The sequence below is a fragment of the Aspergillus aculeatinus genome, assembly GCF_003184765.1.
Source record: "Aspergillus aculeatinus CBS 121060 unplaced genomic scaffold BO66scaffold_15, whole genome shotgun sequence".
Taxonomy (NCBI): domain Eukaryota; kingdom Fungi; phylum Ascomycota; class Eurotiomycetes; order Eurotiales; family Aspergillaceae; genus Aspergillus; species Aspergillus aculeatinus.
In genome coordinates, this window is record NW_020291484.1 from 150,022 (window position 1) to 177,095 (window position 27,074).

Sequence of the window (27,074 nt, forward strand, 5' to 3'; positions counted from 1 at the left end):
GAACACCAATAATACTACCTAGCTCCTCGGCAACACTAGCGCCCTCAGTCTAGCTCCCACTCTGATTTAGCTCAATCAAGTATCTCCATACTAGAGCGCCCGCTGAACCAATTCCTCCAACATCATTTCCATATCAATCAACTGGGAAGGAGTAGAACAATGTGAATCTGTGTTTGGAGGAATGACGGGAAGAACAAGTGTAAAAGATAAAGATACTGCAAGATGATATGGTATATTTAAACCAGAGACAGAACTAATAGAAACACGATTCACGCACGCAGTCGCTTGATAGCAGAGAAGCCATAGAATCCCATCGTCGACACCGTAGCCGCCAGGGAGAAGAGAAGAATCACTCCGCCCGTGATGATGCCTTGTTCGAAGAAACCGATCTTCTTGCCGGCCCGTTGGCCGATCGCAGGCAGCGGCGCCAGATTTTCCGCCCACACCTGACTCCAATTGCTATTCTTGGTGTTCAGGACTGTCTGGGTGAGTGCGGCGTTACTTGTCGGAGTAATAAGCTGTGGCCGCGGCACCTGAAGTGATAGTGTCGAGTAGCGAGTGTCAGAGGTGGGGGGGAGGTTGGTGGGATAAGCGGGCCCAACTATAACTCATCAACTTTATGTCGCACAAATGTTCAATATAAACATACTCAGCATATCAGTGGGAACATGGTTGACCCAGGAAATATAAGAGTCAATGAATTGGGTCAGGTATTTGGCGGACGCCGGGGCCGCAAAGGCGTATGTCGCAGCAAGAGTTCCGCGTCTGCGACTGTTAGCTTCGTTTGCTTCCTGCTTCAGAACGAACCGATGCAACATACGAAGTACTAAAGTCAATGGCATCATCCAGACTGGTTATCGGGTGTAGGATCAGCACTTTCTCAGCGACCTTTCTCTGTAGCAGGGGAGATTTCCTGAACAATGTTTAGCAAGCAGCCTGAATTTCCACCGCCTCTCAGAGACCTACCGATCCAGCACTTCGACAACTCCCCACTCGGATCCAGAAACTAGAACGCGCGAGCCAGCGTCCTTATGCGCCGCGTCGAGCAACGAGGCTCCCGGACTCGCGCGGCGAGGGTTCGCGACGGTCTGTCGCGCCTCGCCATTCTGGCCGCCCAGGTACTTCGACGACCGCTGAAGCACCGCTTCCACAAACTCCTTCATGACGAATTCCTGCACGAGCACCACATCGGGCGAGTATGGCGAGCGACCTCCAAAGGTCAACCGCGCCGCGACCAGCGCCTCCGCCGCCACCGGCACGTCAGCAGTGCGGTCGACTACGGCGACCGTCCGAGCTGTGCTTGGAGAAGAGATACTTTGGCCGGAGGTTTGGCCTGCATCACCGTTCTGATTGAGTACTACCACCCGGCTCAAAAAGCTCGCATCGGGTCTATCTTCATTAACGGCGAAGGTATCTGCATCCAGCGCGGGCGGGAGGATCTTTTTCAGTAGAGCAGGCAGGGCCATAGTGTTTTTCGTCAACTACCCCCAATCATCGGTTAGTCGTCTCTCCCCTTTCTGTCAGAACAAGCTGTAAACACACCTCCAGGATAATGCAGTTCCCTGCCGCCAGCGCCGCACTCAACGCCGAGACAACAGAGAAGAACATGGTGTGCGTGCACGGGACGATGTAGACGATGCCCGCGCCACGCTTGCCATCCCGGTTATCTTTCCCATGTGCAACCCTATACTCTTCCTCAAGGTCTCTGCTCAAGTCCAGCGAAGCATAGTGCGTACGGACCTCCTTCAATGCCAGACAGATCTCGGCGCGGACTTCCTCGGGCGCATGGCCCGAGTCAGTGAGCAGAGCGTCCTTGATCTGGTCAACGTGCTGGACGAGGGTAGACTGTAATCGGTGGAATTGGTTCTGACGGTATCGGATGTTCTGAGTGCGGCCGTCGATTTCCGCGGACAAGATCCGGGGGAAGTACTGTGGTGCAACCATTTTCGTCGATGATGTGAGAGACAATGTTTGCACGAGGCCTTGTGAGAACGGGGTAAGGATATAGCCATAAACAAGATCTGGGGAACGAACCGACCTCAGCTTCGGAGATAAGCTAGCAGCAGTTGATTCCCTTCAACTATGTGGACATGAATGGTCCAGTCGGATCAATGGGCCGCAGTCGAGGTGCTGGAAGATGGGGGATGGGCATGGGGTTCGGGATGTGGAGGAGGCAAGAGATGCGCTTTGGGGCGACCGATTGCCTGCCGAGGTTTGATGCTGCAGCATCCAGCATATCACCCTGACTCCAGCTATTCTGTAACTATCTCACCATAATCAGTTTCCCCATCATTGCCTTCCCCACACAATTATCATCACCATGTCGACGACCTCCGCGACCACCATAAGAACCACCTCCTCCACACGGGTTGGTACTGTATCTGTGCTATCGGATTATGAACTGCATCACTCAGGCGAGGCGACCCCTTCACCATCACAAGAATCAACGTCCAGCACGACATCACCCGCACAGCCCGCCAACTGGCCCACCGACCATCGCCGGGTGCCTGCCTACCGTCCGGTCAACCGCGAGCTGAATCTGAGTGAGCGACAGGCGGGCGCGAACAGAGCCGAATTTGTGTTCATTCAGACCATGCTACACGGTGTTTGGCTGAACGCGGTAAGTCAGATTTGACTGACAGGCATATCGAGCACAGCTAATGAGGTTAGGTCGTGTCACGAGTCTGGCATGCGACTGGGGGGAAGATCAACGACAAGATCTTTCACTACGAGATCGGAGGAGAGTGGTAGCGTTGATTTCACGGGGTATGCGAGGACTGCGATACAAACATGTCAAGTCTGGGAGTTATACTATTTTTTGTCACAGAGCAATACAATGCAGTTCATTCAAAACAAGCTCTGTCATCCAGTTGAGCTCGTCTAGTGTGAATAGCCATATAGGTGCTCCTCCGAGACCAGAACTCACCTGGAACGTCCAACAGCCCTTGAAACCTTCAGTGATCAGAACGACGCATATACCGATAACTATATCCCAGATCCAATCAATTCTATAGTTCAGCCACCCAGCTCTCTTGGAATGTAGTGCAATACCTACATCCAGACTGTGTTCTCCTACAGCTCCCAATTCCATATACATACTAAAACAACATGCGCAACACACAAGAATTTATCAAAGCAAAAGCACGTCTTGATTTTCACAACATCTATCCTCAACATACGCAAAACCAACCATACATGCAGCACCAGCAACCATCCCCTCAAACCCCCTTCTATACCCCCTCGACCACAACATCAACCCCCCCCTCCCATCCCCAATCTTCCCACACCGTCTTCCACTTCCCAATAAAACCCATAAGAGAATCAAGTACTCCCCCTGACCTCAATCCCCGACACATCCTCCAGCAACCCCTCCCCCCTCGCCGGCGCAAGCACATACAACATGCGCGCCCAGCCTTCCACCCTCCCCCCATCCGCCCCCACAGCATCCGGGGTCACGTTCCGCCACGCGTGGTTCGTGCCGCGCTGGACGGCCACATCCCCGCGCTTCAGCAGCCTCGTCTCCCCGGAGTCCAGCACCAACTCGACCTCGCCCTCCAGCACGACCCCGTAGTCCAGCGAGACGGTGCGGTGCATGGGGCTCAGCGCGTGCGGCGGCATGTCCACGATCCGGCAGACGGTGCCCGTGCTGATCGTGATGCCGGGGGGGTGGGTGAGGTAGTGGTTGTAGGCGGGGATGTCGCGGTCGGCGGTCAGGTCCACGGGGAACGTGTCGGTGGTGTACGCGAGCGAGAACTGGGCGCCCGCGGAGTCGTTGATCTGCTGGAGGGGCATGGTCTCGGGCAGGGCGGTCGAGAAGATCGCTTGGCCCGTGGTCGGGGAGTGGGTGGTGATGTAGCGGTTGAGGGGGCGGATGTTTTTGGGGGCCGTGGTGCTTGGGGCGGTTGTAGTGGCCATTGTTGCTTGTGTTTTTTGGTTTTCGAGGTTTGAGAGGTTGAAAAGGAAAGAAAGGGGTTGTTGGTGGTGGTGGTTTGGTAGGCTGGGTTTGGTTGTAGTAGTAGTAATGGAATTGTGCGGTTGGCTGTTGGGTCTGTTCAAGACAAGTATGAGGAAATTGGAGATTGTATAGGGATCGAGCGAAGGTGCCACTACTTGAGCTATATGTGTGTTTGTGTCTATCGTTCTTGCTCTCTAACATCCTACTTACTGAGTATACCAGTCATAGTTACCGGCCATACTGCGGGGAACGCTCTCGGGTGCGTTTCGGGACCACATCGGGTGAGGGGCTCAGCATCAGTTACAAGCGTGTGTAAGCAATCAATCAATTCAATTGTTTGGTCGGTCGACTTCCATCCCCACCCCCAAGTCCATGTTTCTAAGTCTGACAATCTACTCCCTCGGAGGAATGATCGGCAAAGTCACATAGTTATCCCCATGCCCGAAATTGATGTGGTTGAATCCCTGGAACTTTTCCTCCGACCGGTCGACAGGCGAATTATGCTGGAACAGACCGGACCCCTGCGTATCCCCCGAGGACACCTCAAAAACAATCTTCCCTCCCTTCTCTACCACCACGTTGGTCGGCCACACCTCCACATCCACCGCGTACACCTCGCCCGGAACCACCGGCAGCACATCGGTGGAATAATAGTCGCGATGGGGCAGCCAAGGCCGGTTGCGCGGGTGCTCCGCGTTGACCTTGCGCAGACTGACTCGCTGCCAGCCTTTGCAGAGAGGGACCGGATCCCCTGCGGTGCCGGTGTAGAAGACCTCTTTGCCCTCCGGGGAGATATAACGCAGTGTCAGGAATAGGTCGATGTCTCTGGGCGTCGGACGCCCGGGCTCTGGGCTCATTGATACGTTGAGGTGGGCCACGATGTGACCGGTGATTTCCGTTTCCTGCTCGAATGGTGCCGTTGTGAACTGCACCAGCTGTGGCTCATCGAGGTTACCTAGAGCACGGTACGTGACCTTGGTCGGTCTCTCCTTGGGGGCTTCCGTCACCAGCTCCTGTTTCGAAGTCAGGTAGTAACGAGTATACTGGGTGCGTGCGATAGGCCACTCGTTCTCCTGTCGGCGTGGGTACTGCTTCTCAGCTTCGGCGTTGTTGAAACCGACATCGCCCTTGCGGAGAACCACATCAACCTTGGGAGCAGTGCCGTCCGCCCAACCAGCGCGATCTTCGCCCTTCAGGAACGCATCCAGAAAACTCCGCTGCACCTCCACTTCCTCCTTGTAGTAGAAAGGCAGATCGTGACGGCCCGTGATGAAGCGCAGGTACTTGAGTTCGCTGCCGGCTTGAGTGTACCCCTCGACGTTGCCGCGAAGATGCAGGAGGATACCACCCCAATTGGCGACCGAGAGAAGAGGAACCTGAATATCGGTCATGGTGTACTCCTTGCTAGCATAGTATACATCATCCCGGAAATGGTTGTTGACATTGTCGATCGTCTGGTCTTGACGGTTGGCCTCCAGTTCCTCCTCGGGGAGATCACCCTCGATGGTATCGGGGCCCCAATTGCGTGCTGCTCGACCGGGGCGTCCGTATTGATTCGATACGACCTGACGATCCCACCAGAACTTGATAAACTTGTTGGAAAGAATACCGCCGTGGCGACAACGGTCGCGGTAGTAGTCAGACATACCCTCCCAGGGAATAATGCAACTCAAGCCCTTGGGCTGGCGGGCGCTGACTCGCCATTGACTTCCAGCATAGTAGCTAATACCAAGCAAGCCGACTTTTCCTGTAGACCATGGTTGCTCGGCCGCCCACTCCACCACATCAAAGAAGGCCTCGCTGGTCTCGCGAGACATGGTGTCCAGCTTGCCGCGCGACTGGCCAGTTCCCCGCTCGTCCGCTCGAACCACAACGTATCCATTTTGGGTCCAGAAAAGGGGATCGGGTGTCTCCCATGCTGAGTGCTCTGAGCGATGCTCTGGATTGACTTCACTAAACGACTGAGGGTGGAAGTCTGCATAGGGGATATCCTTTCCGTAGGGGCCGTAGGTCACCAGCACGGGCGCCTTCTCCAATTCTTTGGGGCGGTAAACATTGCAGCGCACAAGGCCAGATTGATCTTTCAGGGGAATCGTGACATTCTGCTCGAAGACATAGGGGGAAGAACTATCGTCCACCGTGGCGAGGTCTTCGCGGATAGGGTTCGGCATGTTGTCTTCACTTTGCAAAGGCCTCGGAATGCGGCAATTGTTTCGTTGAAAGAAGAGAAGGTGATCCAGATTGATCTCGGTGGTACGTGAGATAAGTACTCGGAGACTCAAATACGCAGCTTGCCAATTGTAAGTTGGGGGCTGCTCTCCGAGCACTTGCTCATACACACAGTACACGCTCCGAACGTGGGGCCGAAATGGTGAGCCGAACCTGCGCGGGGGAGTTAAGTAAACCAACCCGAAAGGTGGGCGATAGTCCAAGCAACTTGGTATGCATGCTACTCTCCACGTAAGGGGGTGAACAGCGTCCACCGTTGTTTCTAGCATGTCAGTTTGCGGGCTTATAAAAAAGAGAGCAGGGCTGTCAGGCGGACGGTCTATATCCCCCGCTTCTCGACAACCTCTTTCATTGACGCAGCACGTTTATAGCGCAAAACGGGCATCATGGGCAGCATCGATCCGAAGACCGCCTCACAAGGAGGGCTAAACATTCTTATTGCTGGTGCTGGTATCGGTGGGTTGGCTGCTGCCATTGCACTACGCAAGCAGGGCCATCGCGTTCAGGTGTGTAAACTGACACTCATATTCGATTCAAACTAACCGCTTCCATGCAGCTTTTCGAGCGCTCTCGTTTCGCAAATGAGATCGGAGCTGCTATTCATCTCACACCTAATGCGAATTCCGCGCTGCTAGGTCTGGGTATTGATGCTGCCAAGTTTGGAGCCGTGGAAGTAGACCAGGTTTGTCGCGTGGAACATTTTACTCAGTAACTGGAAGCTCACCTTCCCAAAGCTGCACATCTATAATCCTGCTGGCAAGACGCTGGCAATTGTCGATCACAAATCACGGGCGGATAGGTGGCGAACTGTAAGAACAGCCCATTGCCCCATGTTCATTACAGTCTAACATCTATAGAAATGGTCTCTTGTGCATCGGGCCCATCTCCACGAAGGCTTGAAAAATGTCGCTCAGGGATCTGGTCCTGGCATTCCTGCCGAGCTGCATACTGCCAGCAAGGTTGTTGACATTGATCCAGAAGCTGCCACAATCACTCTCGAAAACGGCCAAGTCTTCCATGGTGACGTCGTGATCGGGGCAGACGGTGTACACTCACTTGCGAGAACGAAGCTGCCAGGCACCAAAGAGATCGAGCCCTTCAGTTCTGGCAAGAACGCTTTTCGCTTTCTCTTGTCGCGCAAGGTCGCCCAGGAAGACCCCGAGACAAAATCCCTGGCCGACATTCCCAGCATCTGTAGCATGTGGGATTCCCATGACAAGCGTGTGGTCATCTACCCATGTGCCAACAATGAGATTTTGAACTTTGTCTGCATCCACCCTGACACGTTGAGCAAGGTGAACACCGGCGCAGACTGGGATCAGGAGGCCAGTAAGGATGCTCTTTTGGAAGTTTACAAAGACTTCAAGCCAGAGGTGGTCAAGATCTTGGCCAAGGCTGATCCCCAGACACTTAAAGTATGGCCCCTTTTCGACATGCAAAAGCCGCCCACGTGGGTCAACGGTCGCCTGGCAGTACTGGGAGACGCCGTTCATCCGTTCTTGCCATACCGCGCTTCTGGTGGCGCCATGGCCATCGAGGACGGCGTGTCTCTGGGTGTGATGCTCTCGAAGAACCTCGACCCAGCAGAAGTCCCAGAGAGGTTGAAGCTGTACGAGGAAGCTCGATACACACGAGCTACCACGATTCAACAGATGACTCGCGATTCTGATGGCCCCCAGCCCGTCGACGAAAGTCAGTTCCTCCCCTTCCTCAATCCTGCCGTCCAAGGTTACTGACCTCATTTAGTCCGTAGAATGGAAGACTACATTTACGGGCATGACGAATATGATCATTCGACCAACCTCCTTCGAAAGCACATCTGGAGTCAAGGGGCGCCCAAGTACTGGCGTCAGCCAGTAGTGTTTGGGCCTATGCCTGGTCCCAGACAGGACTGGTACGGTCGAGATCGTGTCCAGAAATCGCTCAAAGCCACTTTCGAGACAGTCTCCATTCGATTTAAAACCAGTCGAACCTGCCTTCAGAACCTACTTCCTAACGACTCTTGGTCATTTGTGAATCAGGGTACAGTAGCCTACGCGAGCTTCTCCCAAACGAAACTCCACCGCATGGACTGGCTTGGTGGAGGCGGTTACCGCCACATCGGGCTGTACATCGAGGGAGTGCAGTATAAGAAGAAGAATGGTGAAACGGTTGAAGGCACCTATTTGCCGATTCTGTTCGAGAGTCTGACCGACCCTATCGTCAGCGGTCGTGAGGAGCTTGGCATGCCCAAGCTCTATACAGCAATCGATGCCCACGACCGTAGCAACTCGCACCATTTGACAACCAGCTGGCAAGGCGCCGTTTGGGGCCACTTCCATTTGGAAGATCTCGAGGATCAGGAACCAGAAATGAACACGAATCCTAATCCGTCCAGCGTGGGAATCTTGGTGCACCGCTACTTCCCTAAGGTCGGCCATGAGAATAAGGGAGTGCCCGAAGCAGAGTACCCTGTCATTGTGCCACATGCGGAGGAGGCCAAGGTGGTTCCCTCCAAGATCACCCGGTTGCGAACCACCAAGAACGCAAGGTTTGAGATCGATGGTCTCAACTGGACACAACTACCCACATTGCATCACATCATTTCTCGTTTGGCTGAGATTCCAGTAGACGAAGTTGTGGGTGCGAAAATTGTGGAAGGTGAGGGAGTGCCAGATGTATCAGTGGCAAAGCGTTTGGAATAAGTACTGCTTGGATCACATTGTCACGCAATAGTCACTATAATTGACCACACTTCTGTACTTATGCTTAGTCGAGCCACCGATGAAAAATCGAAGCATAGCCGCAAATCTCGCATGTTCTGCCCCCGCATAGCGGGGTAGGCCTCGAACCGTAGGGTAGGAAGTAAAGAAGTAGCAACATCCGCGCTTGCCAGCGTTGCGTTTGGACCATCAACCCCCGAGGCTAAGACGGTTACTTGACTGGGGTCCTGAGCACAGACTAGTCTGCAGCATCACGAAACAGGCAAACAGTGTAGTAACTTCAAGGTGGTATCCGTTCAGTACTAGTTCACACAGCTCATCTTCAGTCCATATGCTTAATCCTTGGCAGTGTCTGATGCAGTGATGCCAGCCACGAGGCCTATGATGGCCTCTTCTTTCGGGGCAGCATCTTGAGGTGAACCGCAACGTCCCGTAATTGTTCTTTAGGTTTTCGTGTAGTCACTTCGGGTCAATTCAGCAACTGGGATGCGATGAAAAGACCGCAAGCACGCTCGAGGTTGAGGTATAGACACAGCGATAAGCCTACATCAAACAGTAGCGTAATGAAATGTTTCATGGCTGACCAATGACTTACTTGCGAGCATTGACCGCATTGATAGCCTTCAATAGAGGAAAGGGGGATCCCAACTTGGAAAAAGAGAGAGATTTATGGATTGATCAGCTCGAATGCCATAGGCATCGCTCAGTTACCGGCCACTAGTTAATCGGGCTCGGGCTCATGATTACCAAAAAGGCTGTCGGCCAAGCCTGATGACAGGAGGGTTCGTTCATATGACCTGACACTATTTTCGCCTTCTTGGTGACTAGGTGATAGTAGTTACGAAGAAGATGAACTAGTTATAGTCAGCGATGGTCAGAAACACGATGACAGACATAGTGGTGTCAGGTCGAGTGGAAGATATACTTCTCTTCTTGGTGGTGATCATTCTGGGTCTAGAATGGTCTAGAACAATAGCGAACATGACCATAACTGTCTCCTTCATTGACGCTTGTTTAAATGAGATGAGATAGATGCAAAGTACAATGCTGCATTGAAAGGGCAAAGGAAGAACTCAAGCCCGAGCACTCATTCAATAGCTTGATGTAGAATGGGTTAGAGTTGTTTGGAGATTGGCATGTATGTATGCCCGGAATCTACGGTCGCAGGCCCGGGGGCCGATGGGTGGACGGATGACGCACCATGACTTGCTGCCTGTCGAATCAGGCCGGACGCCGGACCTCCATTCATTCTGCACTTCACCAGGAACCGTAACCTGCCCATCCCGCCTTCCTTATCACTCACTCACCCACTTACTCACTCACTCACTTGCTCAACTACACCTACACAATACAGTACTTCCTGCTATTTCTAAATATCCTACCTTTTTATTCCCTCTTATTATTCTAGGTTCTACCTTACCTGAATACCCTTAGACCTCTGCATCTTTCCGATCCTTTCCTCCCTTTCCTCTTCGGTCGTATCCTCCCCCGCCCGCGTCTTACTCCTCTTCTCTACAACACCACCTCTCCTCGCGTGCTGGTTCCCCGATTACCTTTCCCTGGGTCTCTACGCACTTCCATTAGAAATCAACCACACTTGGGACAGATAAACAGCTTCGTTGACTCTCAGCTTCTTAAGCGTACCTATTTGCTGTCCTTCTGAAACGGCCTCAATCCTACATTCTTCTTTCCTCAATACAGCTTACTCTTCCCGGGTTTGGGAGAGCTTCCCCGCACCTACCGCTGCACAGCATCATGTACGTCGCAAACGGGCATACACTCGGAGAAATTACGTCCAGGAGAACCTGTTTTAGCTAACGATGATCCCACCTATCTCTAGGCGCATCACGGTAAGCGTAATTCGCCCGGACCAGGCCGATGCCGATATTATCTCCCTCGAAGTCGGGGCGGATATGACCGTCGAGCTCCTGAAAGCTATTGTTGAAAGTGAAACCTCGATACCGCCCGACGCCCAGCGACTCGTATATAACAATCAACTCCTCGGTGATGACTCCCGTACGCTTGAGCAAGTCGGCATCGGTGAAGGGGATATGCTCGGTGTCCATGTGACGCTGCGAGGACCCCCCGCGCCCACCCGGAGCATAGGAGGTCCCAGCTCTGCTGCCGCCCAACAAAATCTGCAGCGGCGCCAGGCTATGACCCCAGATCCCGAGACAATTCGCCTACATATTTTGGGTGACCCTCGTGTGCGGGAAGCCGTCCGAAGGCAGAACCCGGAGTTGGCGGACGCTGCCAACGATGCGCAGCGGTTCCGCGAGGTCCTCACCCGACAACAAACCCGCGAAGCTCAAATGGAGGCGGAGAAAGAAGCGCGGATTGCCATGTTGAATGCCGATCCTTTCAATCCCGAAAATCAGAAGCAGATCGAAGAGATCATTCGTCAGAATGCTGTGACGGAAAACCTCCATAATGCAATGGAGCATCATCCGGAGTGTAAGTCGGACCTGCAAGTGTTCATAATTTGCGGAGCTGGTGATTAAACATACAGCACAGCATTCGGTCGCGTAACCATGTTATATATCCCTGTCGAGGTCAACGGCCACAAACTCAACGCTTTTGTCGACTCCGGTGCACAGGTCACCATCATGTCGCCAGAATGTGCGACCGCGTGCAACATTATGCGACTCGTTGATCGGCGGTACGGCGGCATTGCAAAGGGCGTGGGAACAGCAACCATTCTAGGTCGGGTGCACTCGGCACAAATAAAGATTGGCAGCATGTTCCTGCCGTGTTCATTTACTGTCATGGAAGGCAAACATATTGATTTGCTCTTGGGCTTGGACATGCTGAAACGGCATCAAGCCTGCATTGATCTCCAGCGCGGTGCTCTGGTGATCCAGGACCAGGCAGTCCCCTTCCTTGGTGAGGCGGATATTCCCAGACATCTTCTGGATGAATTCGAGGACGAGCCCGTCATCAAAGGACCCGATGGCGCCGAAGTCGGCGCCCGAACCGGAGCGGTCACGCATCAGGCCGGTGGCAGCAGTCAAGGATCTGGTGGTTCTTCCGCGCCTCCTCCTTCCCGCCCAGCCCCACCAACATCGCGCTGGCCACAAGTTTCCATTGGAAAAATCACAGAGCTGGGCTTCACACGGGAAGAGGCGATGCGTGCATTAGATGCCGCCAACGGGAACCTGGACGAGGCCATTGGATTCCTGATTTAATGTGTGATGTCACGACCTGACGTAGATTTCCTTGACATGACCGGGCGAGGCCTGGCCATTCTGTTTATTACCGCTCAATTTGATCTATCATCGCCGAGCCGAATGTGCACTGTGAGATGCGATTTTTCTTTCTGTCATTGTGATAAATGGTCTCCTGATGTTGCTCGCATTTTGTCCCTGTGACTCTCGGCTCTTGCTATAACGGAGGTCGCTACGAGGTGGGCTACCAGTCACCATTTTCTGTCTGTAGGGGAGTGCTTTCTCGCGATTGCAATATTTGTTTTTCTTGGCCAACCTACACTGCGGGCGCCCTGTCTCTCATCCTTATTATGCAATGTTCTCACATAGAGTCGGTGTGGCGGGTTCTGCTGTCACTCGGGAAGCACCTAGAACCTGTGCAGCAGCGAGCATATATGCCACAATCTAACAGCTGAAAGCTATGATAAGGCAAGTCAGTATTTTTGCGTGCCTCTATCCGAGCAACTGTAGTAATCTATGTGCGTATGTGGTGACCAAGATCTGCTTTCTAATTCCTGACCACCCCGTCTTCCAACCTTTCGCGACCTGGGGCATGAAGCCCGTCGCAGATCCAACGAAAGTAACCAAACTAAATTTCGAGGGACTTAGCCGTCTACTCCAACTTGGACTTGAGCACAAGTCGCTCGCGGAGTCTACAAAACATGTCGACTGCCATAAATGCGCCTAGAGAACCCATAAGTCAGCCCCGGCCAACTTGTACGATAACTACTTGCTGTCTTCCACAGAAGGAAGCAAGCCCTAAATTTAGATCAGCCTTACCGAGAGCAACATAAGGACCATAGAGCATGGTAATATTCTGCTTCTGGGCGAGCGTACGGTCCGTCCAGCTCCAGACCTCCACCAGACAGATGGCCGAGGTGAGAAACGATTGCACTCCGAAAACGAGCAAATGGACGGGAACAAGAGGATCATCTGTCATGGTAAGCAAGCAAGCACCCAGTGGGTGTAAAAGAAAATTAAAATCGAAGAAAAGAAAAAGAAAAAAAAGAAAAAAAGAAGAGACGGATGGAGACAGGGCTGTGATGTAAGGGGAGGTTAGGGGGAGGGGGGGGGGGGGGGGAATTTCCCGGAAGGGAAGAAGAGAGTGGAGGAGGCAGAGGCATAGGCGCAGATCATGGAACCCCAAGAAGAAGAACGAAAAATGATCCACCCATTGGCAACCCGATGTACTGGATTGATGGACTGTGAGTACTGTACATACCTTTCTTCAGGCCGCGTAGAGCCCAGACACTGAGCGGAACATGATAGAATAGCTCCATCAACAGAAAGAAGGTAAACCAAGTGGTTGGGGTCTCCTCGAAGAACTTGTCATGATAGGTTTCGATGTAGAACTCGCGTAGCGTCACGCTGAGATTGGACTGGAGGAAAGACGGCAGGATGGGAGCGGCATCGACCACTGATTGTGTTTGTTTGCGTGCATCATGTCAGCTTTTGTTTTGCCCTTCTTACTTGCTCGCTCACTATGTCTCATCTACATCTGATTTGTGTTGGGGGTGGAGGTGGGGGGGAAAGTAGCAGAGTAGTACAGAAAAACCGTCTTTCTGCATTGGAACAGAGTAGGGATTGGAGGGGGAAACGAAAGTATCTCGGTAGTTTGGGGGACAACTCCCGACTTACAGAAGATGATGGGGACATGGATGGCGAAGAATGCGAAGTAGACGAGATCGCGTTTCCGGCTCCACAAGGATACGGGAGAAGTGGCAATAGCCATGGTTCTAGTTTTGCGAATGCAAATGCGAATGCGAATGCGAATGCTTTCAAGGTCCTGTGTGATCGCTCGAGAAACCTTGAAGGTGGGAAATCAATAATAAACAAGGCGGAAGCAAATAATAGTGAGGTATACCTAACACATACAACACGATTCAAGTTTGCTTTTGGAAAATTGATGTGTGCTGCACCGTACTTAGTCAGGTGATCCCCGCCCCCTTGTGCAGCTGCCAAAACGGGAAAAGCAAACAAACCAAAATGTACATCTCACCTGACCCGGTTCTGTTGACTTCGAGAACTCGACCATCTTCTCCAGAAAGTCTCCACAGCAAAAGCACCTTTCTCATTCTCTTTTAAGAAAAACAAAGGGTGTAAAAAAGAAAGAGAGGGGAGGAGGAAAAGCTTCCCCCGCCGTTCGCCTGACCCGATCGACTGGGAAAGACAAGACAGTCGACAGGTACGCACGATCAAGAAGGATGTTTGCTTTTTTTCCCACCTCTCTGCACGCACCTCGGATTTCTTTTTACCTACCTGCCTAAACATAGCTTAAGCTTAGCTTGCGTGAGACTACGATGGCCTGTCAACCAAGCTGTCCGCTTGGACCCTCACGGCTCTACTTAATTTCACTTAGTGTGTCGCCCCCAGCAAATGGTTGGAAGGACGATGGTCCAACAGTTCGTGGACACCGATGATGGACTAGTTCGATTCGGCTCTCCATCAATTGACCTTGCAGCAAATCTCCTCCTGTCTAAGAATCTTATCGCCTTATGAGACACCTCATGATCCGTCCACGATGGGTGGTCCCATCATCAGGGGATGAACCCGTCTACTGATCCTGAAAGTGATCTCTCATTCCTGGGCGGCCCGATAACTGGACGTGTGTGTGTGTGTGCCCTCACCGCAACTTGTGATGCCCCCCCCCCCCCCTTGAAACTCGTCCTTTACGCCCACATTCCCCCCTCCCACCAGGAAAGCCTGATGATGCAAAAGTCCCAATGGGACTTTCGATCTGTGGCAACAGCCCCCTCTGAGCTGATCTTCTGCCTCTCTGGGCTATTCTTGGACCGGAAAGCGGCCTCACTCCCTAATGTGAGGCGACAAAAGTACTGCAAGGATAGACAGTCGGTATCCGCCAGAGGAAGGCGGATCTGCTATGCCTTTGAATAACAGAATTTGTGTACTATTTCTGCAGCCCCGGTAACTCGATCCAGGAAATCGACTTTGACATCGATCCTCGATGGGGCGGGCCATGCTTCCAGAATATGAGACAGGCTCGATTTTTTCCCCTAGACCCCATGAACTCATTGGCAACGGACGACGGGAAGATTGGCGCATAGCGCCACACTTTGTGCCACCAGCCGTCAGCAGTCCATTGTTGCAGTTCCAGTGCTCCGTGTGGATTATTGGTCTGCTAGTCCCCGGTTCCCGGGACGGTACCGCTGCTGGTCATGGATCCCTTGTATTCCACCCTGGAAGCTAGTATAACCCTTAAAGAGTAGAAACCCGGGGCGAGGATTTGACCATCCGTGGTCACAGGACTGTCCAGCATGCAGATCAGGATTAGGAGCACAGTACTATTTGTCGCAAGCATTCAATATCTACTACTCAGTATCCACCGGCATCAGATTTGGGATTACTCTCAGGATTCTCCTGGAGCAGCTGCAATTGTCGTTGTCCATTGCGTAAGAGAAAGATCGTGAAGAGCAAACTGCAACGCGATCTGAAGGAGACGGCCACGGATCACGTCCCGGAAACCGACTTGGTCATGCCTCGAGAGTGGACTAACCGATGCAGGAAGTAGAAGAGTCCAGTGCAACTAAATTGACAGAGAATTGGGACAGCATGCCGCATGCACAGCTGTTTCCGATGGCTTCGGTCACGATGGCAATTCGACGCCTCCAGGCTCTGGAGTTTCTGGATTGACGGTGGCTCAAAGTGGACACTATGCAATCCGAACCGCGTCGGTGGGCATGATCGCACATTATCAGGCCGATGCCCCTCCGCCCTTTCTTCGAGGCTTCTGTGGGCCTTCGATACCGTCTGGGAAATGTTCTAGAGAGCGGCCTTTGGCGATCCATCGTCACCGACGAGTAGACACCTTAACGTGGCTGAGTGGAGACGACTTTGATGGAACCCCGGACATTGGTCCGCATTCCCGAATGGAAACAAACGTCACAGGGGGGGCTAGCAAAAGCGGATCGGCCTGGCCCACCGTTGCGCCTCGGTCCAATTTGTTTGGTACCCTAAATCCTACAATGACTACCGGTATGATTTGGATGCAAGTATGGCAATCGACGAAGATCAAGAATCCATGTACCACAAGCGTTTACACCGCGTCTGGATGGCATTTGGGAGCTTGAACGTCTCCAGAATGGTCTTCTTCAAACGACCTATGTATGAACGGCCATCGAGGTTGATCTCCTTGACAATGATATAACGATATACCGTTGATCATCTCAGTTCAATATGAGGATTATACCGACTATATCGGAACCAGTAACGTCGACTTTTATTCAATGACTCGACCAGGGCTCGGGATCAGTCAGAAACACCCTCGAACAAGTGCCACACGGCAGGGAGCTTAGATTGCAAGCACGCAACTCTCAATTCCAGGCTCAACGTCGTACGGGTTATCATGTCGGTGGCCTATGGATAAGACATGTTATTACATCCACCAACCAACGAAGAGCCTTGACGCTGCAGAATTCCAGGATTATTGAGGAAAAGAAATGATTTCGATGCAGTACGCCCCTAAAGTCTCGTAGGACAAAGCATCCGCAGGCCTGGAAGCCGGAAGATTAACAGGCTGCTGCCCAGGTATGCAAGGATTGAGAAAAGCACGATAGCCAGAGCTACCAGAAGCTACGGCGGCGGCGCATCGCGCATCCACCTACTGCACAGGATAGATTCCGCGGGCTCTAGTGCCGTTCCGTGACCCTACGAGAAGCAGACGACACCACCACCACCAAAGTTAGCGACATTGACCCAACGTGCCTGCTGCAGGGTTCCACTCTCATGTCTTCGTACAGATTATTAACCGATTTTTTCTACTTCTTTTTTGACTTCTTATCGATCACCTAGACTCGCCGGACTGAGAGAGAGCGGTGAAACCACACGAAGACAGAGACCGGGGTCAATTGAAAGAAGGGTTTGAGATGGTTCGAAACTAACTATCTACGGATAGTGGGAGCCATTCTCTCGGATCCAGCAAGAAAAAAAAAACAGGTCAAAAGACTGAAAGACAGTCAGAAGCGGTCGATCATCAATGTCCGAGATAATCTCAGTCCTCATCCGATGCGGGCAGGACGGATGCTTGCTGGGGAAATTGAGACTATGAGTCCACTCGCTTTGCCTCTATTGGGCCCTTGACCGCTTCTCCTTACCAACAACCTCTTGCGTCTCCGCCTGCCTCTATTCTCGGTCGCGCTTCCGAGCGGGCTCCAGCCTGCTTCCTCCCTTGTCCCGACTCGAACTTCCTCGACCTGTCTATCTGTCTGCTCTGTCTTTGTATGCTTTTTTTTTCCCACTATTCCCACTGTTCCCACTACCGTGACCTCCTCTCCTCTCACCCTTTTGGTTCGTTTCGGACTTATCCTTCTCTCTGACTGGCTCGCAGTCGTGCCGCCGCCCCCCTCCATCCCTTCCCCCTTCACCCCCTAGTCTATAATCGGCTGCCGTTTTTACCTGTAGAGACCCGTTCAGCATTTGGTTCTGTACCCCTGTCGTCATGGCCCTTTGAGGGTGGTTCTATTTCCTCTGTCCGCCGTGGACAATCTGGTGTGTCTCTCAGCGCCGACTTTCCGCTCCGAAGATGGAAGGGATAGCATTCAGTCTACCTATCTGGGCAATAGCCAAGCGACTCCCGGCAGATGCAAGATCATTTAGCGCCACCGTGATCATATCGTCCACTCGATTGCGCTTAAAGGTTGCGCAGTCTTTTCAATCGTCATGGCGAGATGGTGGAGTAGATGTCCAGCTTGACATCTATATATTGCTGCTTGTCCACCTTCATCCAGCCCTTCTTCTTTTTCTCCTCCATGATTCAATCCTCAATTCCATCTTTTCTTTCACCTTCTATTCAGTCTCCTTCACCTCAGACACGATACCTTGATTAAGTCTTCCAGCTTCAAGCTATTCTACAAGCCTTCATCCTCTACACACAAAGAACATCTGAGATAAGATTACCAAGACAGCACAATGCCATCCACAGCCCCAATCCTGCGGCCCAAGAAGGCCATGAATGCCCATCAGGAAGAAGAGCCGATCAGCTACGACATCAACATTCCTTACGTCGACGTCACCAAAGAAGTGCATCTCCGCACCAGATACCCTGAGTACCTTCCCACATGGGACAAAGTGTGGTTCGACCCACTTCCTCCATTTGAGTACCAGGATCCTGCCCTGCGTGTGAAGGACAAGAGCAAGCCCAACCTTCTGACTTCGAACACGAAAATGACGGAGATTCAGCCGCGGATCGGAAGCATCTTGGAGGGAGTCCAGTTGAGCCAGCTCTCGGATGCGGCTAAGGATGAATTGGCGCTGCTGATTGCAGAGCGCAAGGTGGTTGCTTTCCCCGATCAGGATCTGATCGATGCTGGGCCGGAGGAACAGGAGGCATTTATGCGACACTTTGGCAAGCCTAACTACCAGCCGGTCTCCGGCTCCATGCGCGGCCACCCTGGATTTCACATTATTCATCGTGATGGAAACCGTGAGGAGATCACACGCTTCTTGGAGCAGCGTACAACAACCACACTCTGGCACCAAGATGTGAGCTACGAGATTCAACCCCCCAGCTATGTCATGCTAGGACTGCTAGAAGGTCCCGAGGTGGGCGGCGACACCGTCTTCTCGGCTACTGATATGGCGTACAAGTAAGTAATGGCCCCGCTGCCACGCATGGATGGCAAGGCGACGGAGAGTTACTAACCAGGAAATGGTACAGGCGTCTTTCTCCCACTTTCACCTCATGGCTGGATACGCTGCGGGCAGTCCACTCCTCCGCCAAGATGATCAGCCACGCTCGCATGACTGGTAGTTTGGTGCGCAAGGACGCTGTCGACACCGTCCACCCGCTTGTGCGCGTTCACCCGGTAACAGGCGAGAAATGCCTTTTCGTCAATGGGGAGTTCATCACGAAGATTCAGGGCCTAAAGGAGCCTGAGCAGAAGTGGTTGCTCGACTTCATCATGCAACATATCATCACCGGACACGACTTCCAGGCCCGAGTCCGATGGCAACCCAGGACAATTGTCCTCTTCGACAACCGCAGCACCACTCGTACGTTCTCTTCCGATTGAAGCTTAAAAATGCATACTGATTCTTTTCCTTATCAGACTCTGCCATTGTCGACTACCTCGATGACGACAACGGTGCTAAGCTCCGCCACATCTTCCGCATGTGTGCCTTGGGCGAGAAGCCCATCCCAGTGTACGACCAATTCGAGTAGAATGGCTCTCGACCCCTCCAATCATTCTCTCCTTACGATGTACGCATGTCTTTTCCGCAACGACGACAGATCTCTGGCGCGACTGGGTCGTATCAGAAGTGAGAGAGAGCCTACCTTCGGGGAGTCCTTCTACCAACCGCCCTTATTCGTCTTGCGCTGCGATTCGTTTTCGCTGACTCTCCACACCTGATTCCCATCTTCTAATCATTATACCCTTTCTTCTGGGTCTCATTTAAAGGAGTTATTTCTGTTCTTTTCCCATCTTTTTACTACTTCTAATATCTATTTTGATCCTCGATTCGGCCCTTCAAAATTGATACCTCAGCCCTTCGATTGATTTTGTGTTTTCTTTCTGCTCGTGTTATTCGAATAGACCGCTTAATCATTTTTTGTTTGCATATCTAGACTGGCGGGGTTTGTGTGTGGGGGGTAAAAAAAGTTCATTCGGTTTTTTTGACTAGCAGGATTCGTTTTCCTGGGGAGACCCCACCGCTGACTCCATTTGGTTTTGTTTTCTGTCCATCTTTTTTCTTTTCTTCAGGAAGTTGTTTTTCTGGTACATCCTTTTTGCTAGCTTTGATAACTGCATTTGGGGTGGGCATTGGGCAAATAGTACTTAATCGAAATATTGACTCTGTGTTGATTGTGCAGTTAGTCTGATTAATTATAAGTTAGCTATCCGCTTATCAACCGCCGAAGTAGCACATCTCCATTCCGGAGGGGTATTCGAAATACATAGTATTAGGGTAGAATCGAGAAAAGCACTTTGTCTAATGCATCATGACGATGGACCCGAACCCGACGTGCATCCTCCGATCCGGTAGTATAGCCAGTGATCTCAACCCCCAAGAAAGTAGTGAAAGCTAGCATCAGCCTCGGGTACCTTCCCTCTATCCTATCGTGCATGTACGGTAGTAGTATAGTAGTACATCTATCTCTTCCTCACCGGACCAAGAAGAGTCCGCCGGCCTTCCTGAGTAATCCGGCCACGTGATTCCAAAGGCCTTTCCCTCTTGTTTACATGAGAGAACGTAACGTAGCTAATTCCAACAACCAAGAACCACCCAAGTTCAAGAACTGTTGCCAGATAGCCCACCCCCTGAGGCCTCAAATCGCTGACAGAGTCAACCCCCGGCTCCCAGATCCGACCATTCGTATAACCCACCAAGTTCAAAGCAAGAATAGCGCAGCAAAATCCCCCATACAAGCAGACAAAGAATCCCGGGAACCAGCGGGGGCGAGCAGCGACCTAGAGGATTTGCTGTACAGTACTCGGCTTTTCGACCTTCTTGGAGCCCCCCGAATGAGTATCCGGGGACAGAAATTCAATGATCCAAACCCGCAGTTTTAAGTTGGAGCACTCTCGCGGCCTCGTCGATGGTTTGTCTGGTTTGTCTGATTTGCTTATGGATGCATACGGTGGTCCGGGGTTTGTGCTGGATTTCCGGATCAATCTTTTACTTTGTCAAGGTGTAGTACCATGGTGGAGAGTATTTGGGACCCGGTGGACGTTTGTATACCTAGCGGTCAGGGTTTATCAGGAAGGAATGGATGAGGATTGAGTTATGCAGACCGGCCTATCGAGGATGGAGAACGAAGACACTGGTTTTGTATTTTGTGTAAGAGTACAGATTTCTTCTTTCCACATATAGGAAAAATGATTCAAGAGTATACTAGCAGTCTAGCCCGTCTGCGCTCAGCATCCACCCCCCTTAACTGGGCTACTAGTCCACTAATCAATCGACTATCGGCTTGAATGTGTCAATGTCCCTCCAAGGACCAAATTTTCAAAGTACAAAGTTCCCAAAGCGCCTCCGAAGTGCGAGAAGAGAGTATCAATGAGAAATCGCCCAGAGATCTGAAATAGAACAATAGGGTACACGTTGCACGGGTCAGAAGTAAGCTCGATTGCACTCCCCTTCTAATTGTGTAATAAACACAAAATTGGAAGATCGAAAAAAAAAGGTAAGACAAAAGGGAAATAAAAGGAGAACTCCAGCACCGCCCCCTTTTCTATCCGCTCGCTGTCTCCTGTGATCGGAGACATGAAAAAAATACAGAGTCAAAAGGTGAAAAAAAAAGTGAGATTTGAAAACCATGCTACCTACTTGCCCCAATCCTATAATCCATAGACAAACACGCACACGCACACGCTATATTACCGTAATATATCCTGGACCTTAGTCCGGAGCTCGTTGGCCACGCGCAATTGATCCGGCGGGATGCCGCCGCCTTGTTGAATGAGGAGGAGGGTCTCAAGGACGCGGTTGGCGGCGGTGTCGCTTCCAAAGACCCGGCCGCCGGGGCGGACGGTCTCGTGGTACCAATGCTGGATGAGATAGAGGAGGTCCTTGGCGATGTATCTCCGGTTGTTGCCCTGGAAGGGCGCTTCGTCTGTGTAGTACATGCCCTCGAGGACGGTGAAAATGGTCTCGTGTGCGACGTTCAGGTCGAGGAGGAGGTCAACGATCCACGTTGGGGGCCCAACGTCACGCTGGTGCTCTAGGGCGTAGCGCTCGAGCATGGGCAGGATGATCGGGATGGGCATGATGGAGTCTGACATGCGGAGTCGGCCGCCCAGACTCCGCACCTGGTCGATCACCGCTTCGTAGGGCTGGGGCTCGCCCCGCTCCAAGACCCGGTTGTGGAGGTCTTGCAGGAGATGTTGCCATGTGGACTTGATGTCAGCCGCGTTGCGGTGGTCGGCGTGGAAGAAGATCTGCAGACAGATATCGTAGTAGCTTCCAGGGTCGGCGATATTGTTAAAGAGCTGATAGGCATTAGAAAATCTGGAAAATCATGGGGGAAAGGCAATTTTCGGGGTCTAACACATACATAACTGATGTCCCTGATAGCCCCATCCACTTCGTTCAGGACCTGGGGTTTGGCTTCCGGCGCAACCCGAGGATCGTCTTTCAGGCGTTGCAAGATTTCGTCTTGAATGTCGGCAACATCAATCAGGTTAGAGGTTTCCTGGACCAGTCTTTGACGAGCCTGTCGGCTAACATCCGGAGTGAATATCGATGCGTTGGCCCGAGCCCATCCTAGGTACTCGATTCTGCGGCTCAAGGGAATGTTGAAGCTGCTCTGCGCAAGCTGGAGTTGAACCTTGGCTGCTTCGAAAAATCGTTCAGACTGCGCAAAATAACGCCAGAGAAGATCGGCGTGTTCAATATCATCATCGGCTTTGCGCTCAAGGTAGGCGACCACGAAGGGAGAATCGCTCTGGAGCAGTCGCTCACTCCAACCTTGTTCGAGATACCAATCATATAGGGTAGTCAAAAACACCTCGTCTCGAGAGTCGGAAACCACTCCATATGCCTCGTTCCTGCGTTTGGCCATCACTGTCAATTGTCCATCAACAATACCGATATCCTTGGCAGTATGCTTGTCGACTGCAATGATGACCCTGAATATGAGATCATAGCATTGCTTCCGATACTGGAAGTACTCAATACGAGTATCCTTAAGATGGAAATGTCAGTCATCAAGGAAGTGATTTAGATCAAAGAGGGTACTTACACCAGCAGGGCGACCATCCACAATCCATGCAAGTGCCAGATTGGCCTTGTCTGAGCGAGCGGCCACATTCAAAGCCAGTTGAATCGCGCCTGCAGTACTTTGTTTTAGTGGCGCTTCTTGTGCTCCAATACGAACACGGGGATCATACCTGCGAAGAACTCATTCTTGATGTAGCTTTCGACTGCAGAGACCAGGTAGTCCATTGGCAGATTGTCGGATACCTGCTGAAACAAGTGAAGGCTCTCATTCAGCAGGTTGCGTCCAAGCTCCGAATTGGAGCCTACTTCAGTGGCTCGTTTCAACATCTCCTGGGCCTTGAAGATCACGACATCCTCGGCACTACAGAAGCTGCCGCATCGCCGCCTTAGAGCATCGGCTACCGTTTCGACATTAGATCCCTTTGCAATGTTCCGATTCACAATGCCCTTCACCAGCTCCTTGGCAATATCGTGGCCCTTTGTGGTACTGAACAGCTGCTCATACGTAAGTTTCATGAAGCGCTCCTTCGACTCCGCTGGCAGGGTAGCCACAATTTCATCCACGCGTTCATCGAATAGAACAGAAACAAAGGAAATGCCTTCGATGGTGTGAGATACAAGTTGAACAAGCGAATGCAGTGCGCGATGTTCGGCTTGTAGGGCAGTCTCTTCCTGTTTCGTGGAGACCCGAGTCAGAGCCTCTGGGCCGCTCAGCCCTTCGATAAAGTTCTTGTTAGTCTTGAAGAATTCTTGCAGAGCAGTCAAGTCGCGCTGAACAGCTTGCAGCTTGGCAGAAGAAACTGATGAAACGATGGTCTCCGTGCCAATGGGCGGCGTCTCGGACTTTTCGAGCTTGGCAATCTCTTTCTTCCAAATAGAGCGTAATAATCTCGAGATGTAGAGCGCGATGCCCGCATGCCGCGGTGAAGGGAGGACGGTGTCGATGGCAGGTGTGGAACTATCCGCCACGGCATTTTCGTTAATCATAGGCTTGCCCCCGTGGTCAATCAAGACCTTGCGTGCAAACTCCAAGACATGTGGATCATTTATTTGGGTGAGTCTAGAATCACTCGACACCTCCACTCCTTGACCGCAAGCGACGGCAAGAGCCGTAGCAACGGTCTCGCTCCGGCCATAAATGCGGATGAAATTCTTGACCATACCCTCCAATCCGTCATCGCCTTCTCCACCGTTTCGAACCAATGCAGCAAAAACATCGACGAGACGCCGTCTGCGAATGATATGAATACCATTGTTGGTAAGAATGGCGATTTCGGCCACAGGTTCGTCATACTGAATAGCCAGTTCATTACCGAACCCACTGAAAGCCATGGCGGCCTCGGTGGGTGGGGAGCAGACCCCGACATCTTCCGCTCTGCTACCCAATGATACCCAGACTGCTGTCTCACCAGCCTTGGGACTAACAGTCTCTTGAGCGCGAGCGACTCGTCCAGAGTCGGGAGCAGAAATGAAGAGAGAGTCCGATGCCGCCGAGTCCTTGGAGGTGAAGCAGAAAAAATGGCCGGGTGGATACCGTACGGCAAACCGAGTGGGCTGAAGGGTGTGAACAGGGATTCTCGCTGCCACTGTAGGGTGATAGCGTGCCTGTCCTTGAAGACCTTGCGAGGCTGCCAATTGAGCCGAGGGAGCGGCGTCCAACGGAGGTGTTTTCACATGATGAGCTTGCATGCTTGTGGGAGCACTTGTGCCATTTGGTGCCGAGGCCCAGCTATAGGGACCAGTAGCACTGAGGTAGATCCGGTAGCCTGTCGCAGTAGTGGCCATCAGATGGTATCGGGACGCTTCCGCTGCAAGAATGGGGCTGATGGAAACAATGGGAACTTTGGGGTTGAGAGTTTCGTTGGACGCGATGATATGTCCGATATTGGCGTATATGTCTTGCCCTTTCTTTGTGATCGCAAGAGCTAGACTTCCGTCGGGCTTCATATGAAAGACCCTGATCGTGGACAGCGACGAGAGTGTGTAGAGCAGCTTCCTGGTGTCATCAATCTCCATTTGCGCGACGTGTTCATTTGGTTGGGTAAAGCTCAGCGAGGGAGCCAAGGCAGCGAGACGATTGCTAGTACGATTAACCTTTGAGCAGCGACCCTTGAACCACTTCTCCTCTTGCTGATAGACGAGCTCGTAGACATCATTGTCGGAGATACCGCCGAAAAAGATGCGCCCAGTCGAATCGGATGAGGCCACTTGATCGATCTCCAACCCTCGGATTGCTACGGACATGCCAGTCTGATACAGCGTTACTTGTCGTGCGCCTCCGGGCGTGGTCTCGCAGCCCATTCCCAACAAAATGACTTCGGCCGTAGTGGATATTACAAGCAAGTGAGTGATACTGGGCAAAAACACTTTCGGGCGAGGCTTCGCTAGCTTGACGGTGATGATGCTGTTTGGTTGATCCTCGAATCCAACTAACTGCGGGTTAGGGTGAGTGTAGTCCCAGATATAGAGAGCATTGTCGATTGCGACCCAGGCGTGATTCAACTCAGCAAATAGTCCCATGTTCGTCGATACCTGTGCTCTGTTGTATTGATCGAAGATCTGGTCGGGGATATTGTACATCTTCACCTTCTGAAAAGGAGCCCATGGTGACGATGTGGGAAGATCATAGTCGGACGAGAATCCTTCTACACAGGAGGGTCAGCCGGATCCCTGCCAGCGGTGCGACCACAGTGGTCAACTTACGAGACAGAGAGTTGTCCAAGTCTGGGTAACGAGATTCTTGGGCAAGGGTTTCATTAATAGTCCGCGCAGCACGCTGCTCCGTGCTCACTAGGCTCTGCTTGGGCTTTGTTTGGACCGCAGTGAAGTTGGGAAGCTGAATGGGGGACGGCGGATCGGTTGGGGTTGCGGCTTGTTGGGGGTTCGATGCCGACGCCGTCGCGCCAGCATTGGGTGCTGGTGTTTGGTAGAATGCGCCAGGGAGTGGCCTCTGAGGGGTGAGGGTTGGTAGAGATGGGTATGACATGATGCCGGCAGTAGACGGCGCCCGTATGAGGCGGTTTGGGCTATGTATGGCGCTCTCCCCGGAAAGGTGGCTGGGAGATTCGGAGACAGCAGCGCAATGACGCGACGAAAGGAAGACTCGGTCAAGGAAAGCAAAAGAGGTCGTGGAGAGATGGTAGAGAGGGATGTTGCGATAAAAAGAAAAGGAACACCAATGGGGGAGCGCAGGGAGTGGTGTTCCGCCACGAGGATGGTGTGTTTAACCGGGTCGAAGAACAGGCATGAAGCTGTGGATTGAGCATGAGCAGGATGAGAAACAAAAATGTGCACGGGCCCCGGGCGGAGGGCGGACGGAGAGCTTCTCTTCCGCCTTGGAAAGATTATTATCAGGCTTGGATTTTCTACGGGTCCGACAGCGTCATTAGTTCCACTCTACTAGAACAACAAAAAATCAATTCGCATCTGCATTCGCATTCTATTACTTCCTCCCTAGTCTGTCGTTGCGTAATTCCGAACATGTTCCCAGCTCTGCGATCCACCTCGTCCCGTCTGGGTTTGCGCCTGGTGCGCTGGAACTCGACCGACAGCCCGATCTTGCCGCCTTTGATGACCAAGCTCAGAACTGACCTCAAGACGGCTATGAGAGCCAAGGATACTCCTCGGTTTGTCTAATACGACCTACGGATTGAGACAAGACTTGGTTGATTACGCGGACTAACGCGCGCTTCTCAGGCTGAACGTCGTTCGGGCTCTGATCTCCGAAACCAACAACGCCGCGAAGACCTCCTCTCCCATTCAAACCGATATCCAGCTCCTGTCTCTGATTCGGAAACGTATTGCTGCCTCCAAGGATGCCATTGAGGAGTTCAAGGTTGAGAACCGCCCAGAGCTTCAAGAGCTTGAGGAGAAGCAGGTGACAGTCTTGGAGGAATACGGTGCCCAGGTGGAAACCATGAGCGCGGACGACATCAAGCAAGTTGTCTCCCAGACGCTCTCCAGCATGAAGGAGGCTGGCAAGAAGGTCGAAATCGGCCTTGTTCTCAAGTCTCTCTTCGCTGCCGGTGGTGCGCTGGCGGACAAGCCGGCTGACAAGTCTGAAACTGCAAGAATTGTCAAGGACGCTGTCACTGCCTTCAAGAAGAACTAATGCTGGCATGTATTTTACCTACCTGTACGATCACAAATAATACCGGGGATACGATAATACTGACGTTAATACACCGAAAGAAAGGTGGGGGAGAAATGTCGTTTCTGGCAATATATGTATCAACAATAGGTATGTTAATAAGTGAAGATTTACGGCGAGTCTAGAATGCGGTGTTCTGAAAACTCGAGATGATAGAG

General features: G+C 52.1%; 9 protein-coding genes across 9 annotated transcripts; 5 read left to right on the forward strand and 4 right to left on the reverse strand.

Annotated features, from left to right (window-relative positions):
- Positions 1-269: 269 nt before the first annotated feature.
- Positions 270-1,944, reverse strand: BO66DRAFT_447909 (uncharacterized protein; the record flags this gene model as incomplete). Its single annotated transcript, XM_025651722.1, has 5 exons — positions 270-601; positions 650-765; positions 821-913; positions 967-1,481; positions 1,528-1,944. The coding sequence occupies 5 exons, from the start codon at positions 1,942-1,944 to the stop codon at positions 270-272; spliced, it is 1,473 nt and encodes a 490-aa protein (XP_025505516.1).
- A 316-nt stretch (positions 1,945-2,260) lies between these two features.
- BO66DRAFT_370839 (uncharacterized protein) lies at positions 2,261-2,803 on the forward strand. Its single transcript, XM_025645432.1, has 2 exons — positions 2,261-2,620; positions 2,671-2,803. Exons 1-2 carry the CDS (start codon positions 2,321-2,323, stop codon positions 2,749-2,751), a joined length of 381 nt encoding a protein of 126 aa, XP_025505517.1. The 5' UTR covers positions 2,261-2,320; the 3' UTR covers positions 2,752-2,803.
- Positions 2,804-3,321: 518 nt separating this feature from the next.
- BO66DRAFT_419331 (alpha/beta-hydrolase) lies at positions 3,322-6,126 on the reverse strand (the record flags this gene model as incomplete). The annotated part of the gene is made up of 2 exons (XM_025649807.1): positions 3,322-3,997; positions 4,439-6,126. The coding sequence occupies 2 exons, from the start codon at positions 6,124-6,126 to the stop codon at positions 3,322-3,324; spliced, it is 2,364 nt and encodes a 787-aa protein (XP_025505518.1).
- Positions 6,127-6,570: 444 nt separating this feature from the next.
- Positions 6,571-8,868, forward strand: BO66DRAFT_319148 (putative salicylate hydroxylase; the record flags this gene model as incomplete). The annotated part of the gene is made up of 5 exons (XM_025643638.1): positions 6,571-6,690; positions 6,741-6,866; positions 6,919-6,993; positions 7,042-7,876; positions 7,931-8,868. The coding sequence occupies 5 exons, from the start codon at positions 6,571-6,573 to the stop codon at positions 8,866-8,868; spliced, it is 2,094 nt and encodes a 697-aa protein (XP_025505519.1).
- Positions 8,869-10,513: 1,645 nt separating this feature from the next.
- On the forward strand, positions 10,514-11,513 carry ddiA (putative DNA damage-inducible v-SNARE binding protein Ddi1). The gene has a single exon (XM_025652657.1). It carries the CDS (start codon positions 10,707-10,709, stop codon positions 11,385-11,387), a length of 681 nt encoding a protein of 226 aa, XP_025505520.1. The 5' UTR covers positions 10,514-10,706; the 3' UTR covers positions 11,388-11,513.
- Positions 11,514-12,536: 1,023 nt separating this feature from the next.
- On the reverse strand, positions 12,537-13,868 carry BO66DRAFT_390557 (EXPERA domain-containing protein). The gene is made up of 4 exons (XM_025647036.1): positions 13,728-13,868; positions 13,312-13,506; positions 12,870-13,022; positions 12,537-12,773 (listed from the first exon to the last, which is right to left on the reverse strand). The coding sequence occupies exons 1-4, from the start codon at positions 13,819-13,821 to the stop codon at positions 12,703-12,705; spliced, it is 513 nt and encodes a 170-aa protein (XP_025505521.1). The 5' UTR covers positions 13,822-13,868; the 3' UTR covers positions 12,537-12,702.
- Positions 13,869-18,014: 4,146 nt separating this feature from the next.
- BO66DRAFT_400137 (TauD/TfdA dioxygenase family protein) lies at positions 18,015-19,266 on the forward strand (the record flags this gene model as incomplete). Its single annotated transcript, XM_025648711.1, has 3 exons — positions 18,015-18,691; positions 18,763-19,097; positions 19,154-19,266. 3 exons carry the CDS (start codon positions 18,015-18,017, stop codon positions 19,264-19,266), a joined length of 1,125 nt encoding a protein of 374 aa, XP_025505522.1.
- Positions 19,267-20,925: 1,659 nt separating this feature from the next.
- On the reverse strand, positions 20,926-25,994 carry BO66DRAFT_346375 (putative non-repetitive nucleoporin). The gene is made up of 5 exons (XM_025644578.1): positions 25,470-25,994; positions 22,937-25,411; positions 22,789-22,877; positions 22,102-22,731; positions 20,926-22,036 (listed from the first exon to the last, which is right to left on the reverse strand). The coding sequence occupies exons 1-5, from the start codon at positions 25,750-25,752 to the stop codon at positions 21,425-21,427; spliced, it is 4,089 nt and encodes a 1,362-aa protein (XP_025505523.1). The 5' UTR covers positions 25,753-25,994; the 3' UTR covers positions 20,926-21,424.
- A 132-nt stretch (positions 25,995-26,126) lies between these two features.
- Positions 26,127-27,036, forward strand: BO66DRAFT_390561 (uncharacterized protein). The gene is made up of 2 exons (XM_025647037.1): positions 26,127-26,392; positions 26,463-27,036. The coding sequence occupies exons 1-2, from the start codon at positions 26,247-26,249 to the stop codon at positions 26,875-26,877; spliced, it is 561 nt and encodes a 186-aa protein (XP_025505524.1). The 5' UTR covers positions 26,127-26,246; the 3' UTR covers positions 26,878-27,036.
- Positions 27,037-27,074: the final 38 nt, after the last annotated feature.